At 36.9% G+C, this 18,699-nt stretch overlaps 1 protein-coding gene across 3 annotated transcripts in view; it reads left to right on the forward strand.

Moving 5' to 3' along the window:
* Positions 1-18,699, forward strand: part of NUP98 (nucleoporin 98 and 96 precursor) — a 90,763-nt gene that overhangs the window by 6,020 nt on the left and 66,044 nt on the right. The window contains exons 2-10 of one of the 3 annotated variants that reach the window (XM_043905809.1): positions 7,024-7,118; positions 7,457-7,558; positions 7,672-7,848; positions 9,492-9,631; positions 11,159-11,266; positions 12,313-12,493; positions 13,833-13,993; positions 14,141-14,278; positions 15,810-15,948. In XM_043905809.1, the coding sequence (XP_043761744.1) occupies positions 7,043-7,118; positions 7,457-7,558; positions 7,672-7,848; positions 9,492-9,631; positions 11,159-11,266; positions 12,313-12,493; positions 13,833-13,993; positions 14,141-14,278; positions 15,810-15,948 (1,222 nt within the window). In that variant the 5' untranslated portion in view covers positions 7,024-7,042. The remainder of the gene's footprint in view (positions 1-7,023; positions 7,119-7,456; positions 7,559-7,671; positions 7,849-9,491; positions 9,632-11,158; positions 11,267-12,312; positions 12,494-13,832; positions 13,994-14,140; positions 14,279-15,809; positions 15,949-18,699) is intronic. The other 2 variants (XM_043905811.1, XM_043905810.1) reach the window with 2 other exon arrangements.

Here is an 18,699-nt window from a genome sequence, read left to right on the forward strand (position 1 = left end):
GGGAAATTACGATAATTTTTACTAGGGCAACAAACAGCTTACACACTCAAGTGGCAGGTATGACAGCAAATATATTGCATAACTAAAAACAGCTGGGAGGCATTAGTTTATGTAATCAGGGTTGGAAAGGGGGAGGGGAAGGGGAAATATTTTTATACTGATAGGAGTCTGAAGGGTGTAATCTGGGACTGTCATGTTGAGGCAGGTGAGGCTTGAGTAGCAATTTTTAGAAAGAGAAGCGGACATAGTTTTTAGAGAGAAAATGAATGTTATAATAAAAGGTACAGAGAAGGAAATGGCGAGCCATTCCAGTTTTCTTGCCTGGGAAATCCCCTGAACAGAGGCGCCTGATGGGCTGCAGTCCATGGGGTCACAAAAGAGTCGGACATGACTGAGTGACTAAAAACAACAACAGCAAAGGGTATGGCTTGATCTGGGGATCAGTCACAAGGAGATTGTAAAACAAGAGAATAGTGGGTGGTTTGGGAGAAGGCAATGGCAACCCACTCCAGTACTCTTGCCTGGAAAACCCCATGGATGGAGGAGCCTGGTAGGCTGCAGTCCATGGAGTTGCTATGAGTCAAGCCCTACTGAGGGACTTCACTTTCACTTTTCACTTTCATGCATTGGAGAAGGAAATGGCAACCCACTCCAGTGTTCTTGCCTGGAGAATCCCAGGGATGGGGGAGCCTGGCGGGCCGCCGTCTGTGGGATCACACAGAGTCGGACACGACTGAAGCGACTTAGCAGCAGCAGCAGCAGTGGGTGGTTTTGCTGGGATATGTTATTAGGTGATTAAGCCAATCTGTTTTACCTGAAGGTCTTAGCAACTCGCATCCTTCCTGTCCCACCCAAGGCAAAAATTATCAGTCAGTCAATTTTCTGTGGGTGATAATTTGTTTTTTTAGTACTTCTGTGAAGATGAGAGACTGTATGAAAAAGTACTTTGTAAACTAAAGTACTATACTAATCCATTCATCTAACAGTGTTTTTGCTCTTTACTGAGTTTGATACAAAGGAACTCAGTGAAGCAGAAAGAAAAAATTACTTCCCATTTGTGTAATTTTCTGTTGTCAGAGAGCAGCAAACTTGCTTAATCATTCAGATAGCACTTAAAGTTGGCAGTTGACTGGGTGTTACCATGTTTCAGGGTCTGTCCACCACTTTTCTGGAAGAAAACTGAGTTTTGTTGTCAAACGCAGAGTTCACAAAGCTCACAAAAACTGGACATCAGTTAATTGAGCTTTAGTTGGGACAGTGTTACTGGACTACTGTTAATCTGTTACTAAGGCTACCTCTTTCTTATATCTGACAGTCTGAATTATTACTTAGAAGATTGAACAGAGAACAGAGTAAATTTAAGGACATTGTCTCTTTCCATATAGTACTATTGCATTTTTATTTATTCTTTCTAAGTATATCTTATATACCAAAAAGAGATACATTGCAATGAAAATAAGTCAGTTCATCCTTAAAGCAAGTGGTTCATCTTTGTAGGAAAGTTCATCGAGATCATGGCAATATCTTATAAATTGTTTATCCACAAGAGAGAATATCTTCCTGGTGACTAGATCTCCCATATTTGCCAGAGAAGTGTCTCTTTCTTCTAATGGTGCTGGATCAATACTGCCAAATTTTGGTCTCATAGGTTCCCTATTTGCAATGAGTGCAAAGTCATTTCCCTTTGGTTGTCAGTGTTCTTTCTTAAGGCAGTCTGGACTCTGTAGAGTCTCAGAGCATAGCTTCTGGAGTTAATAATAGCTTTGTGATTTGGGGCAAGTTATTTCTGTCTCAGTTTCACCGTTTGTAAAATAGGGATTAAAAACACCTATTTCATTGGATTTTGGGGGATGTTTATAAGAGATAATTCATTTAAAAAAACACTTAGAACTGCACTTGGGACACAGTAAGAAGTCAAATTTTAGCTAGTGTTTATTCTAGGAGGATTTCAGTTTGGGTCAGGTTAATATATTTGAAAGGATAAAGACTTGAATATGTGCTTTGCCTTTAAATGTGAATGAATTTAGAAGTTCTACACCTTTCAGTCACTTGGATTACTTTTTCTTTTTTGAATAGATTTTTAAAATGGAAATAGAGTTAATATAAATACCTGCATCCTCTAGATCATTTGTTGTTGTTGTTTTTTTCATTTGTTATTGTTAATAGAGGAAGTAAACATTATCGAAAAGTTTGGATCCTCTGAATTCTCTGCCCCATGTCTTATTTCCCTTCCTCTCTCCAGAGGTAACCACCTTCATGTGTTTTACTAGTCTTACTTTTACTATATATATATACATATACATATATATATATATCCATAAATAATTGTGTTATCTTTTCTATTTTACATAAAGAATCTGCCAGTTGTATCTTTTTGCAACTTCCTTTTTTTCATTGAACATCTTTTACTTGAAATAATTCTTTTAGGGTAACTTTGTTCAAATGTTTTGATGATGCCTTATTGTTGATACACCATATCCTGGGTACGTACTTAGCTGAGTGCCCTGATTCACTACTTTAGTCGAGTAATTTAAGGTTGATGACATCATTACATGATAAACTGACAAGTACATTTATTATGTGTTTATTATATGAGGGAAACTGAGCTTGGTGTTAAGGCCAGATAGGAGAGGTACACAAATGACCCATTCTTGTTTTTGCAATATTTTTAATTTTTTTTCACGCCAAAAACATTCTCTATTGGGTGTAGCTGATTAACAGTGTTGTGATAGTTTCAGGTGAACAGCGAAGGGACTCAGCCGTACATACACAGGTGTCCATTCTCTCCCAAACTCCCCTCTTATCCACTACCACATGACGATGATAATATATCCCTATTTTAAATGTTATCAGCTGGTTTAAGATAATATATACATACACATAAACATTTTAAAATACATATGTGTGTGTATAATATACCATATATATACACACACACACACACATACATATATATGTATATGTATACAGGCCAAGGAAGTGTCTGCTGGTTGTATCCAGCCATTTTGTGATCTCTTCCTTTTAGCAACCTCTTTAGATGAAAAATTCTGTGAAGAATCTTTCCTTTCACAGCTACCTTTCGTTGTGAGAATTAATCTAGCATAATTTTATTTTTAAGTTAGAAATTACTTCTAAAGTAACTTGATCATTCAGACTGAGTTTTAAAAGCACATTCGTGGTGATTGCCATTAATTTAGAAAATGAGTACAACTGTGTTTCAGACTGCTTGTTAGGTTCTGGGATAGTAAACAAATGGTACTGTTCCTATCCTGGAGTTCATTGTGTGTTGCAGGTTGCGTTGGGGGAGGTTGAGAGGTTGATGTCTTTGGGAAGCCAACTCTGAATTGGAGATAATCCTGCATGAATTTTATTAGAGAGTGCACTTGGGATCACCACTTGTGGGAAAGAAGAGAAAGAAGTAGAATGGGCTGAGGGAGAAACTGCGTTGATAGTATCTTAATGAAGGCCTCAGCCAATCCATGTAGGCTATGAAGCTGAGATCACTCTTCAGAATTATCCTAAGCTGGAATAAAGATGTCTGGCTTTTAGATATGGTCTGTCCCCTGAAGAGCTATGACAGACCTTGAGAGCATGTTAAAGAGCAGAGATATCACTTTGTCGACAAAGGTCCTCTGAAGAGGATCTGACCCTTGGTGAGGCAACTCTTTTCATTAGAGGCAGTTCTGAAGAGGACTGACAGCTGAAGGCTTTCTTTTGGTAGTACGTCTCAGCAGCTGGGACAACAAATCCTTCAGTCCTCAAGGGAGATCTGTGTAGTTGGTGTTATCACAGGGTTCATGGTAGAAAGAGTCAAGATAGATATGTATAAATAAATCATACTATGCTATGGAAGCCCGAAGGAGTGACTACTAACGGGAGTTAGGAAGAGCTTATAGAAGAGATGACATTTGGGCTAGGTGTTTCTTTGTTTTTTTTTTAAACATTTTTATTTTTTTAATTTATTTATCTAGGCTGCTCTGGGTCTTCGTTGTGGTGTGCAGGCTTCTCTAGTTGTGGTGCGAGGGCAGCATGTGGGATCTAGTTCCCTGACCAGGGATCAGACCTAGACCCCCTGCATTGGGAGCACAGAGTCTTAGCCACTGGGCCACCAGGAAAGTCCCTGAGCTAGGTTTTGAAGAATGAATTAGTAGGTTGTTTGGTTGGGGCAGGGGTTGGGGGGGGGGGGGGGCATTTTTTTTCCTGAGGTACTGACATTTCATAGCAGAATCAGGAAATTGATTTATTTGAAGTGCAAAGGGTTTAATATATTAGCTATTCTTTAATTTCTAGCAATCATGATAAAAAGAATGAAGCTGTTTGTAAAATCTTGGTTTGCTTCCATAGGGATAATTTTTTAAAAAACACTTAGAATCCCAGTGTGATCAGACTTGAGAGTAAGCCAAGCTCATTCTTGCCAGAACCATAAAGACAGGCTGAGCTTGAGTGAGAAGCTTTTTTTCCAAGAGTCTAAACTGTATTGGCCTTTTTTCTTTAGTCTGGAACAGATGAATTTTCTTAATACCCTGCACATGTTCTTGCTTGTTGCTTAGTATCTTCCATCCTAGGATTGAGGGTGTCCATGGGAAATCGGAGATTAAAGTGGGGTGCTACTGCTTATCCCTTCTTTGGCCTTGGGAAAGCTTGTTGAACACCTGATCCTGTTCCCTCATCTGTAAAATACAGGTGGTAAGGCATAACCTCACCTTTTAGAGTTGTTGAGATAACCTGTAAGAGCTTATAAACTGTGAGATATTTCTCAGGATATTTTATTACTACTTAAAATTCCTTTGTGGAGTGTATGTGTGATGCTAGGTTTGTATGTTTCGGATAAGACTATTAGAAATCAAATTTTGATGATTAGAAGTTGTGGATTTGGTCTGTAGAACCTAGACTGAAACCCAAACTGACAAATCTTCTATATGAGGATTTGAGTCCTGACATGTCTGCTCTGTGGAGGATATCAGATTTACATGAATAGATTGCTGTTTATAGGGTTGAATAAGAAAATGAATGGCAGATTTAGCATGATAATGGTATTACTCAGTTTTTGCCTTATTGGTGATGGGTGAAAAATTTTAGTCAGCAGATAAAGGAAAGTGAATTTCTTTTATCTGTAGGGCCTGTGACCCAAGACTGCAGTATGAGAGAACAATCAAAATGAGTTGATCCAGACATCTGACCCAGCACAACTGTCAATTCTGAATGAACTGTGTAGTACTTCCAAGAATTATTTCCCTTGAAAGGGGGAGTCACCAGTTGATATGGTAAAGGTCCAGTTCATCACTTTGTGACACCTGGTAGATTGAAAAGGCAGGAAAATTCAACTACATCTTACTACTGAAGGAGAAATGATGGAATACCTGAAGTACAGCCCCCAGTTCCAAGGAAATGCATTAGAATCATTTGAGGAGGCTTTCAGAATACAAATGCCTCCATTCTAATCCTAGACATTTTGGTTTCTGACTTCTGGAATGTTGTATAGGGGGTTGTAGTTTGAAAAACTTGCATCTAATTCTGATGTGGCCCTCTTAAACTGCTGGTTTCAGTGAGCTCTGTTTAACTGAAGAAGTTATTAAATTCCTGGATGTTGGAATAAAGAACTAAGTGTTGGAAATTTTTTTCTAGGGGAATATGGAGAGGGGGCAGAATGTTGCTTTCTGTAAAAGTATTTATTTCATCTTTTCCAGTGTTGCACACAGTGTTGTGGGTGTTAGAATACCAAAGTGCTAACGGGACTCCAGAACACTGTGGGCACACCTCAGCATGTTACATTTAATTTTATTATATGAATGAGGCATATGATTTTACTAGAAGAAAAAAAGTGCTTCATTATGTGTAAATAATAGAAAGGCCATAATACCTGTCGCAATCTAAACAAGCATGATTGTCTATTTTCTGAGTTTTAATATTAAAAGTAGTTTACTAAAAAAAAAAAAAAAAAGTAGTTTACTTAAGGCTTCTCTTGTGGCTCAGCTGGTAAAGAATCTGCCTGCAGTGTGGGAGACCTGGCTTTGATCCCTGGGTTGGGAAGATCCCCTGGAGAAGGGAAAGGCTACCCAGTCCGGTATTCTGGCCTGGAGAATTCCATGGACTACATAGTCCGTGGGGTCTCAAAGAGTGGGACATGGCTGAGTGACTTTCCCTTTGACTTTTACTCATTATTTTCTTGTCTGCTGGCAGGTACGTGGTAGCAGATGTTTTAAATTTAAGGAAAATTTATTGACCGGGGCGGGGCAGGAACTGTTTACTTCTTTGTAAAACTATACCTTTACCTTGTTTTCATTCAGATCTAGTGGGGGGAAAACTTTCACTCTGGCCAATGCATTAAGTGACCATGTACATAGTTTGGATATTTTAGGGGGCTCATTCATGTGAAGTGGAGGTTTTGACCAAAAGTTCCATAATATTGCCAAAAGTACTAGAAGATAGGTAAGCAGGGGACCATAGAGAATAGTGTTAGGAAGTAATCTCAAAAAGAATGTCAGGGCGCCAGAATCTCTCAGGTTTAGAGATGGGAGGACGGGGTGTACATAGTTTGAAGAACAATATTACAATATTTATATACCAAAAAATACAGGCGAAAACTTTTTACAGTGCAAACTGTTGAAAATAAAGCCTGACAAAAAATTTAGCTTCTCAGAGTGGGATAACAGAATGTCATTGTAATTTTTAAGGAGTGTTCTGCATAACTTCCTACATGGGGCATACCAAAATAGGGCATAGTAGACCTGATGTCTTTATTAAAGGGGGGCTTATGTTTTAAAAAGGTCAAAAAAACATTGTTTTAAAGGGACGGTTGTGGGTGCAACATAAGGTTTAATTTCACATTATGGTACTGATTCAATTTAGCTCAGTTTTACAAAGTCTGTTTTATCATATAAAGTTTTAGGATATTGAACGAGAGTGAACATTGTGTTACAGTTTGAATAGGCCTAATTAAATTTGTAGAATGATACATTTTCTGAAAAAAATTCCACTGCATTTTATGGTCTTTAAAAAGTGATTATTTTTTCTTCTTTCCAGCTTTTTTAAGATTTTGAAGATGTTTAATAAGTCATTTGGAACACCCTTTGGGGGTGGCACTGGTGGCTTTGGCACAACTTCAACATTTGGGCAGAGTAAGTTTTAAAAAATAACAAATGAGGGAGAGAAATCTTAAGCTGTTATTAAGAACAAATCCACTCCAGTAGTTTTAGGTAGGAATTAATTTATACTTTGATCTTTATAATAACTTGAAAAATGACCAGGATAAAATCTTGTTAAAATTTTCTAAAAAATAGAAATAAATTTTGAGTTTTCTTGGTTTTCTGATCCTTAATAGAATGTACTTACTGTTATTAAGTGGCTCTTTTATCAGAAAGTTATAATTTGTTACTAAGTTTTCAGACCAGGAAATTCTTTTTTAAACATTGACCTGGTTTAGATTTTATTTTGATTCTGGAATTTGTTTTATCAGATACTGGATTTGGCACTACTAGTGGAGGGGCGTTTGGAACATCTGCATTTGGTTCTAGCAACAATACTGGAGGCCTGTTTGGAAATTCACAGACCAAACCAGGTAGGGATTTTATTTGGAATACAATTTGTTTATTCATATCTGGTATAGGATTTCATTTAGTGACTCCAATCTGTGTAACTCTCCCCCCCCCCCCCCCCCCCCCATCTCTCCAGGAGGCTTATTTGGTACCAATTCATTTAGCCAGCCAGCTACCTCCACAAGCACTGGCTTTGGGTTTGGCACATCAACAGGAACATCAAATAGCTTGTTTGGAACTGCAAGCACAGGAACCAGCCTCTTCTCATCCCAGAACAATGCCTTTGCACAAAATAAGCCAACCGGCTTTGGGAGTAAGTAGTAAATCTTTGGCCTTCTGCCTCTAACAGTTTGATTTTCTTATCGAATGTGTTCTCTCTTCTCCTTTTCCCTGTGTTCAGCCACCCCCTCTTCTCACCAGACAGCAAAAACATGGGGAGAGGAAAACTTCAAAATATACTGAAAAGTTTAATAGGCTGGGAAGGGAAGGGGTTATAGACATCTCTCCATGAATGGAAGTCTGAGGAGGACTGGTATTTAAGGAATATGCGGAGGAAGAGGCACCTGATACAGAATGACCAGAGAATAAGATGAAAGGCCAGGTCAGAGTACTTCATAGGTATCAAGAAGGAAGAATTTCAAGGAGAATGTGTGTAGTCAACCATAATATACAGCAGGGGCACCTTCTTCCTTTGTTTCACTTCTGGTTTGAAGAGACTAATACAGAAACGATAAGTACTGGATGTGACATAGTTATGTCTCCATTCCTTAGCCATGGGCAATGTATTTAATTGGTGGCTTCTTTCATTTTAAGTCTAAATGTGGCCTAGGGATACTTCACACAGTTCTTTGAGGCAAAAATGCTGCTAGTAGCACAGGTGTGCCCTGTGAGTTGATGCCATTCTGCCACTAGTATGGCAGAATGAGTTAAGTTAATCAGCTATCATTATTTTATAAAGGGAAAGTTCTTTGAGGGGATGTTGAAATACCTAACCATGAGGGTATAAAATGCATTCTAAAATACTCATTCAAAAGAGATGTGCCTGTTTACTTTAAAATATGTTTTAGGACATGTTTTTAGAAAAGAAATAGTTGACTGCTTGTGAGAAATCACATTCCTCTTAACTTGGTGTTAGGATGTTACTGTATTGGCAGATAACTTTGTATTGCTTACTGCTATTTCTGGTACCATGTGTATAATTTCTTTAGAAGTAGTATTTTTTTTTCCCAATTATTTTTATTAGTTGGAGGCTAATTACTTTATAATATTGTAGTGGTTTTTGCCATACATTGACATGAATCAGCCATGGATTTACATGTGTTCCCCATCCTGAACCCCCCTTCCACCTCCCTCCCCATCCCATCCCTCTGGGTCATCCCAGTGCAGAAGTAGTATTTTATATTTAGAAAAATATATTCCTTAGATAGCAGTTACATTCTCTGTTATGTAATTATTTAAAACTCAGCTTTTTGGAAAAGTAGATTTACTTCTGTAGATGATCAACATGCCTACTGATTTTACTAAATTATTTTTCTGGGTGAAATTTTGTATTAACCTATGTTTGATTACCCTAATTGGACCATTTGTATGTTTCAATGGTGTGATAAGATATCGTCAAGAAGACAAGTTCATTCAGCTTATGGTCTTACCAAGAGAAATGAGGTAAAATATTTGATGAAACAGAGTATTGTTTCTTTCAGCTTGTTGTGTGAGTATGCCCAAGAAGGCCTTTATGGACACTTAGCTGACTAAACGATTCAGATTTTGTTTTACTTCAGGGTTTTGAGCCTAGAACTAACTCTGTGTGTGTGTGCGTGCACGCACAATATCTCTTGAAGGTACTTGCTTGAGAGATTTGAAAGTAATGCTGTTCTAATGCCACAGCCCAATTCCAAGATAGTTACAGATTCTTAAATTCTTTACTGTTACCGTCCCATTTTTCTTTCTAATTTATAGATTTTGGAACAAGTACCAGCAGTGGGGGACTTTTTGGAACTACAAATACCACCTCTAATCCTTTTGGTAGCACATCTGGCTCTCTCTTTGGGCCAAGTAGTTTTACAGCTGCTCCTACTGGGACTACTATTAAGTTTAACGTAAGTGTTTTCCAGTCTTTGTGGAGTATTTTTGTCTCCTGTATATTTTTTTGCAGGATGAATTATAAAGTTTCCTCTCTTTCCAGTTATGCATAGGTTAGTCTCACTCTTCCTGAAATGTGTTAAGAACAGTATCTGGTAATAGTTGTAAATCCCATGGACAGAGGAGCCTGGTGGGCTACAGTCTGTGGGTTCCCAAAAGAGTCCGGTATGACTTAGCGACTAAACAACAAGACAGGAAAAATCATGAAACATAAATCTAGATTATATTTGAATTATAATCAAACCAGTTGAATTTGTATTTATAAAGTGATTAAAGTAGCTAGCATCAGGAGTTCCTGATGGCTTAGTGGTTAGGATTCCAGGTTTTCACTGTCATGGCCTGGGTTCAGTCCCTAGTCAGGGAACTGAGATCCTGCAAACCACTCCATGGCCAAAAAGGGGAAAAAACTAGTACAAGGTTCAACTTGTATTTACAGTGTTCATAATTGACCTTTGAATGGTCAGATATTCTTTATAGAAATAATGATAGGGCAAATTGTAAAAATCACTGAAAGTAAGGACTCTTTAAGGAGCTATATGGTATATCTCAGTATTCTGTGTGCCAATTAGAAATAAAATTTTTGTTGGTGAAATGGCAGATTGAGGCAATAGAGTTTAGTGTTTTCTTCAGCTTTTTTGAGAGAATTTGGATAGAGAAATGAATGATCTGGATAGAGAAATGAAAGATTTTGTTTATGAAAATCTGTGGACTACCACTTGATGTGATTGCTTGGGAGATACTTAGGATAGGCTGGCAGTGCAGTTAGCCTAATGGAAATCTCTGGCAAAAATAGGGATTGGAAAAAGTTGTTAAAATTTACTCCAGAAAATAAAGAATTTCTTAGGCAAAGTAGTGACTTCATATTGCTGAAGTTAGAATCTTGAATTTAAAGTTAAATGTAAATGATAGTGAAAAATATTGTCTGTTGTCTCTTGGAAAGTACAGTGATTGAGGAGACTGACATTACAAGTAGGAATCTTTAGTTACTAGTACCTTTGCCTCATAAACTTATAGGAGGAAAAACCAGGCTTCCATATTTCTTAAATGCAACAATAGTCATAAAGCAGACACTTCAGAACAGAATAGGATTTAGAACTCAAGAGATAGAGGTTAAATGTATACATTGGGTAAATTGAATAAAGCTTTCTTTATGCATATATTATTAAGTGTATTTTAGTAGATAATTGGATGGCTTGGTTATGGGATTAATCTCTGGGTTGTTTTTTTGTTGTTGTTTTTTATTCTCTGAATTTTTGGTAACGGTTACTAAGATTGACTTACACAATAATCTTAATAAAAGGTGAGATTAGAAATGCAAAGTATTTAATCAAGCACTGTTAAAAGTGTCTTGTTCAGTAAAAGACCTAGGGGACTGGTTATAGAGTTCAGTAGTTGAAGAATTGTGTCTGAGACAGTAGGGTTATAAAGCTTGAACTTAAACATCTGGTTTAGACTTTCAGATTTACCTTTATCTTCCTTTGCAGCCTCCAACTGGTACTGATACTATGGTTAAAGCTGGAGTGAGCACTAACATCAGTACCAAGCACCAGTGTATTACTGCTATGAAAGAATATGAAAGCAAGTCACTAGAGGTCAGTAAAATGCATTAAAGATTATCACCCTAACCTTTTGATTCTATTAGGGAGCAGCTTTTTTAAATGTTTCTGATTATGTTTTAGGACTTAGGTAAAAAACTAACATTAACCAGTTTTTTTAAATTAATATATTATTTATCAGTTATTTTAAACAAGGATGATACTCAGCTTGTATGTACCAGTATAACAGTCTACTCTGATTGGTTCCTCATACTACTCTGGGCAGTGTATGCACATGCATGTGTTTTTAGTAAACTCATGCAAATTCATAAGTATGTAGCATAGTAAGTTTTACTAAGTGAATACATCCATGTAATCAGGCTCCAAATCAAGACACAAATCATTACCAGCATCCCTAATGTCCCCTTTGGCCCTGCCAGAAGTCACAGTCCTCCCCTCCCAGAGGTAACCACTACCCTGACTGCCCATGTTTTGCCCATTTTTGAACTGTACATAAATGGGATCTTGTGTGCTCTTCAGTGTGTCTGTCAAGATTGTGTGGTTTATCCGTGTTGCATAAGGTTGTTCATTCTGGCTGTGTAATTGTTTGTTGTACATTTTAACTGTCATCTCTGATTGTCTTCTGCATCCCAAATTGTGCTTGCTGCTTTGGAGTATACAGAAACACACTTAACTTGTGAGACAGAACTGTTAAACTTTTGTTGCTTCTTTTCCTAAGTTTTCTGAATTTCTCAGTATCTTCCATCTTTTAATCAGCTAATCTTCACATTTGGGCTGTAAGTAGATAGGATTATCATCTAAATGAAAGTATTATTGTCTATAAAAGAAAATTGAAATTAAGATGTTGTTGGTTGTTTGGCCTGTAGTTTTCATGGTAATTATGGTATGGATTTTAATGTCCTTATACGCCACTGAAAATATTTTTCTATAATTATAATAAGTTAACCATTCCATAGTTTTCTGTTTTTTAAATCCTGGTTCCTATTTGAACATAGAAATTGAATACTAAATTCGAGTCTTTAGTCTCCTAAATAATTTTTTTGACTGTGTATAGATTTGGAAAATGTTTTCCCTTACTCTAGGAGCTTCGTTTAGAGGATTATCAGGCCAACCGGAAAGGCCCACAGAACCAGGTGGGAGCAGGTACCACAGCTGGCTTGTTTGGGTCTTCTCCAGCCACCTCCAGTGCGACAGGACTCTTCAGCTCTTCCACAACGAATTCAGGCTTTGCTTACGGTCAGAACAAAACAGCCTTTGGAACTAGTAAGCACTTAACATCATATTGGGCCCTTTTTAGGAGGGATGGACAACTAAAAGTAATACATAATTGTCATTTTTTGTTTAAGTGCTATGGAGAAAAATGATTCAGGGGTCCTGAAGAATAGGAAATAACCTGATATGTCTGTATGGGTGGGGAGAAATAATAATATTAAGTGTATATGGTTAAGAAGGGCTTCACTGATAGGTGAAGTTTGATCAGTGACTTGTCTGAAGAAGATGAAAGATAAAGCTATACAGATTTCTGGGGGAATTCCAGCCAGAGGAAACTAGAAGTCTAAAAATCCTGAGTTTTTGCCAAATAGGAGAGGACAAGGGGAAGTACTGGAGAATGTAAGGAACTTCATAGGGCTTTGTGGGCCAGTGTCAAGATTTGAATTATTGAGTTTGGAAGCCATTAGAGGGTTCAGGTAAAGCGTATGATTTAGAATAAAGGATCATTCTGAAGGCTGCTATATTAAGCATGTTGAATGGGGGCAAGGGTGGAAACAAGTCAGTTAGAAAAGCTGTTGCCCTATCCACATGAAAGGTGATGGTGACTTGAAGAGAAGGGTGCTGTGGTGATTGGTAAAATGTCAGATTCTGAAACAAGTTTGAATGTAGAGCTGATGAGATTTATTTATGAATTGATTTGATGTGGGATATGAAAGAGGGAAGTCTAGGATGGTTACTAAATTACTTAATAAAAGTATTACCTTTGTGAAAGTTAATACATATATATGATATAAAATTCAAAAAATACAAAAAGTACATCACCAAACATCTTTTTTCACCTCTAGCCACCAATTTGCTCTGTAGAAACAAGCAGATATTCTTCTATAGAGATACATATACAAATGAATACATATTTAAGTGGCATTTGTATTCTTTGTAGTTTTGGTATTCTTTGATTTAGGTTAGTCACATATTCATTAAGTGCTACTATTGTGTTGTATCCTATGCTGGATACATTGCTATAAAGAGAAAGCCCCTGTTCTGAAGAAAAACTCCAGCAAGGTTAAAGTACCCACATACATTTTAAGTGTAGTGTGTTATCTTTGTAAAAGAGACAAAAAGCTGTCAGCTCACAAAGGAAGGTTACTTAGCCCAGACTGGGTTCTTAAGATCAGAGTATTATGGTAGGAAATTAGTCTGAGCCAAACCTGGATTTAGGTGAAGGAGGATGAAAAATGAAGTGGTTATCCAGTTTGAGTAGTAAATGAATGTAGGGTAATTTAGGTATGTAATCAATAACAAACTATTGCAGAAACTAGATACTATGAGGCTTGGCATTCTGCCCAGCCCCCCAACCCTCCCATTTATTTTTTCTTATTTTTCTTGAAAGGTACAACTGGATTTGGAACAAATCCTGGTGGTCTCTTTGGCCAGCAGAATCAAACTACCAGCCTCTTCAGCAAACCATTTGCCCAGCCCACAACCACCCAGACCACTGGTTTTTCCTTTGGTAATACCAGCACACTAGGACAGCCAAGCACCAACACCATGGTAAGGAAACAGGTCTTATCTGTAGAACTAAGTAATGAGGTTGCTATGTATCTGTCATATAAACTTGGAAAAATGGCAGCTATTATCAGTATTCTAAAGAGAACTGACTATTTTAGGATATCTTGTAATCTAGATCACCTTTTTCAGGGTCTATTTGGAGTAACCCAAGCCTCACAGCCAGGAGGTCTTTTTGGGACAGCTACAAACACCAGCACTGGGACAGCATTTGGAACAGGAGCTAGTCTCTTTGGGCAGACCAATACTGGATTTGGTGCTGTTGGTTCGGTAGGTTTTTACATTTTGCTGTAATTTGAAGATGTATATAAAGCTGCTAAAGGCATTTCTAAGAAAAATTTGTCTTTTGGGAATTTCCTGGTGGTCCATTGGTTAAGACTCGGTTTCACTGCCTGGGGATTCAATCCCTTGTTGTGGAACTAAGATCCCATAAGCCACATGGCACAGCCAAAAAATGAAAAAAACCCACAAAATAAAAAAAAATGGAATGCTGAATTTAAGGAAAGCAAAATCTGTTTTTCGAGCATTTGGGGGGGAGTAATATTGTATGATTTGATACTGATAGTAACTGAAAGCTATTTAGTACCAGAAAATAGGTAACTTTATAATTGGTTTATTTTCAGAAAGGAGGTTCTTTTTGAAACTTCTCTGTCTCCTGAACTAACCACTCCCGTTGGCTAAATTGTTGAGTCTAAGTTGAGATGCTTTTGCCCTTAAAATCAGATCATTTTAAATTCCTGGTTCTACCTTCTGTTTTGGGTGATAAGTTGGTATCATATTTGTTAATTACATATTTTTGGTGTTGATCAAGTTACTAAAATTTTATTCTTAAGGTTTTCATGCTGCTGGAGGGTTAACTGAATTTTTTTTTTCTTGTTACGTCATTTAAGGAAAACATTACTATTTAGGAGTACACTTGACTTAAAAAACAATAGTAAATACCTTTTAAAGAAACTTGGTGTCTACACTTGTCCATTACAACAAGCTTTGGACTCTATAGTTTTAAAAAAAAATCACCAAATCATGTGGTGGTTTTCATGGAGATTTAAATCTGTTATATCTTTTTTGAGGTGAGAAATTGAGAAAATTATCTTTAAAAAGCGCTTCAGAAAGTTCTTATTTTTTTTAAAAAACTTTATTGGGGTGTAATCCACTTGCCGTACAATTCACCCTTTTGAAGTTTAAAATTTTGTGGTTTCTAGCTTATTCACAGATTGTGCAACTATCACCATAATCAATTTTAGAACATATTTGTCACCCTAAAAAGAAACGTCATCCCCATTAATAGTCATTTCTCATTTTCCCCCAGTCAGTTCAGATCAGCTGTTTATGTATTTACCTATTCTGTATATTTCATGTAAGTGGAATCACATCTTTGGTGACTGATTTCTTTTACTTAGCCTAATGTTTTCAAGGTTCATCCATGTTGCAGCTTGTTTAAATTTTTTACTGTAACTCTTTCTGCTGGCATATTCAATACATGATACATTTTTGTTACCAGGTAAAAAATAATTTGATTGCCTTGTTATTTATTTTTTTCTTTGTCTCACTGAAATACTACGTTTGGTGAGGTGTTATCATTAACTTCTCAGGCTAGGAGCATTCTGTCTTGTTAATCTTGCTCAGATTAGATACTTTTCTAAGAGTCGTTATTCATCCTTATTCATACCTTTTTCATAAAAATTATGACATCTTCTCTCCCTTACCACACACCCAGTCCAATATACCTGATTTATCTATTTACTGTTTAGAGTATGTCTTACATACTATTTAAAATTGTCCTGTGTTGTGTTCTTTTTAGACCCTGTTTGGAAATAACAAGCTTACTACGTTTGGAACCAGCACAACCAGTGCTCCTTCATTTGGTACAACGAGTGGCGGGCTCTTTGGTAACAAACCAACCCTGACTTTAGGAACCAATACAAACACTTCCAATTTTGGTACATACAAAAAGCAGGTTTGACTCTCTTAAAGTTACACTGACTATACCACACATCATTCTCCTGATTCATATTATTGGGAATATTTTAAAATTCACAGGTAAGCTCTGGCTTGATAGGAGATTACCAGAGGGAAAAGTTTAAACTCAAGGACTTGGGTTAAGATGCCTAGAAGAGATATAAATTGCCTTAACTAATTTATATTCTTTTGATTCCCTGCTTTGGATAAAATGCAGTATTTAATGGGTGCAGTTAGAGGTATCTTGCAGAATGTTGGTTCTCTAATGGAGGTTGGTTATTTTCAAAATAAGAAAACATTTTCATTGGATTACCTCATCAATAATTGAGAAACAAAAAGTGAAGCACATTTGGTTGAGATAACACATTGTTTTAGACCAAGTTCTTTCACACAGGGAGGCAGTGAACAGATGACATTTGATGATTCCTTTTTAAACTTTTTGTTGTTGTTTTGTGTTTTGTTGTTTTTTGAGATTTGATGATTCTTATTGAAAGTTAAAGCCTTTCTGATTTGAGGGATTGTTCAGTAGTTTTTCTATAGTTGGCAAAAATGTTTTATTTTGAATACATATTCATTGGGGAAGAAAATTGGACAATAGCAGGTAAGATTGAGTGACAGAAGAACGAACCTTAAACTACTCTTCAGAGACATGCTGGAAATTTTTTAATTTGTTTAATAGAAACATTTCTATTATTTTAACTATAACTACCTAAGTAAGTTTTCAAACAGATTCACCATATTTTGAGTTAAATCAGTCATGGAAAGTTCATTTCTTTACCAAAGGAAATAGTGATTGAAATACTTCTTTAAAGTATTTCATGTACCAGACATAACATTAGGCTCTGGATGTTTTGTGGGAGATGAGTACAAACTGGTTAATGGTTATTTGCCTTAAGTCAGCAGTTAAATTTTTTCAGTGAGTTTTTTAAATGATCTTGTACTGGAAAAAGAGGCTGCATTAAATATCCATTGGAATGGTATATGTTTTCTTGGAAAGAGGAACTATGTGAAGGGGATAGATAAATCTTTATCAGGTACCAGTTCTTAAATTAATGTATTAATATTTGATTTGATTTTTATAACCCCTTTCATTGTTATAAAGTGAAGTGTGAAGAGTGAAGTTGTTCATTCACTCCTAGTAATGTTTATCATTCTACCTATAGACTTTCTACCTTTTTGTCTGTACTCTATGAATAAAGAATGGTCTTGAGACAGTGGACTTGGTTAGCATGGATATCAGTTTTGTGTATTTGTTTCTTATCTATGAAATAAGATGAGAAAGATACTTAAGGGTTAAGTCAGTGTTTTTCAGCCTTTTAAAATCACTGTCACTCCCTTTTCCCCAGGGATCCTTTGTAGACCTTCTTCCCCCTTATTAATCATCTTCTCACTTAATGAAATTTTAATACCAGGTATATACTGTATAATCTGTTTATGTACTGTGGCTCTTTGGAAGACCATAAACCATTTTTAATTGAGGATAATTACTTTACAATGTTGTGTTGGTTTCTGCCATACAACAACTTGAATCAGTTGTAAGTATATATGCCCTCCCTCTTGAACCTCCGTCCCACCCCAACTGCATAAACTATTTTGTATCTGATTTTTTTCTCCCCCTTAAGAGGTAATTTTGTTCCCTTTGAAAAGACTTGTTTTTTGGTAGCACACTTGATGTTCAGAATTAAATATATTTTCTGACAAGGTATTTGTGTAGACTACTTGATTTGGAAATGAAAACTCATCTTTATTTTTTTATTTTTTATTTTTTATTAGTTGGAGGCTAATTACTTCACAACATTTCAGTGGGTTTTGTCATACATTGACATGAATCAGCCATGGAGTTACATGTATTCCCCATCCCGATCCCCCCTCCCACCTCCCTCTCCACTCGATTCCTCTGGGTCTTCCCAGTGCACCAGGCCCGAGCACTTGTCTCATGCATCCCACCTGGGCTGGTGATCTGTTCCACTATAGATGATATACATGCTGTTCTGTGGAAACATCCCACCCTCACCTCCCACAGAGTTCAAAGGTCTGTTCTGTACTTCTGTGTCTCTTTTTCTGTTTTCCATATAGGGTTATCATTACCATCTTTCTAAATTCCATATATATGTGTTAGTATGCTGTAGTGTTCTTTATCTTTCTGGCTTACTTCACTCTGTATAATGGGCTCCAGTTTCATCCATCTCATTAGAACTGATTCAAATGAATTCTTTTTAACGGCTGAGGAATATTCCATGGTGTATATGTACCACAGCTTCCTTATCCATTCGTCTGCTGATGGGCATCTAGGTTGCTTCCATGTCCTGGCTATTATAAACAGTGCTGCGATGAACATTGGGGTGCACGTGTCTCTTTCAGATCTGGTTTCCTCAGTGTGTATGCCCAGAAGTGGGATTGCTGGGTCATATGGCAGTTCTATTTCCAGTTTTTAAGAAATCTCCACACTGTTCTCCATAGTGGCTGTACTAGTTTGCATTCCCACCAACAGTGTAAGAGGGTTCCCTTTTCTCCACACCCTCTCCAGCATTTATTGCTTGTAGACTTTTGGATAGCAGCCATCCCGACTGGCGTGTAATGGTACCTCATTGTGGTTTTGATTTGCATTTCTCTGATAATGAGTGATGTTGAGCATCTTTTCATGTGTTTGTTAGCCATCTGTATGTCTTCTTTGGAGAAATGTCTGTTTAGTTCTTTGGCCCATTTTTTGATTGGGTCATTTATTTTTCTGG

Source organism: Cervus elaphus, chromosome 1 (assembly GCF_910594005.1).
Source record: "Cervus elaphus chromosome 1, mCerEla1.1, whole genome shotgun sequence".
In the NCBI taxonomy this organism is placed as follows: Eukaryota; Metazoa; Chordata; class Mammalia; order Artiodactyla; family Cervidae; genus Cervus; species Cervus elaphus.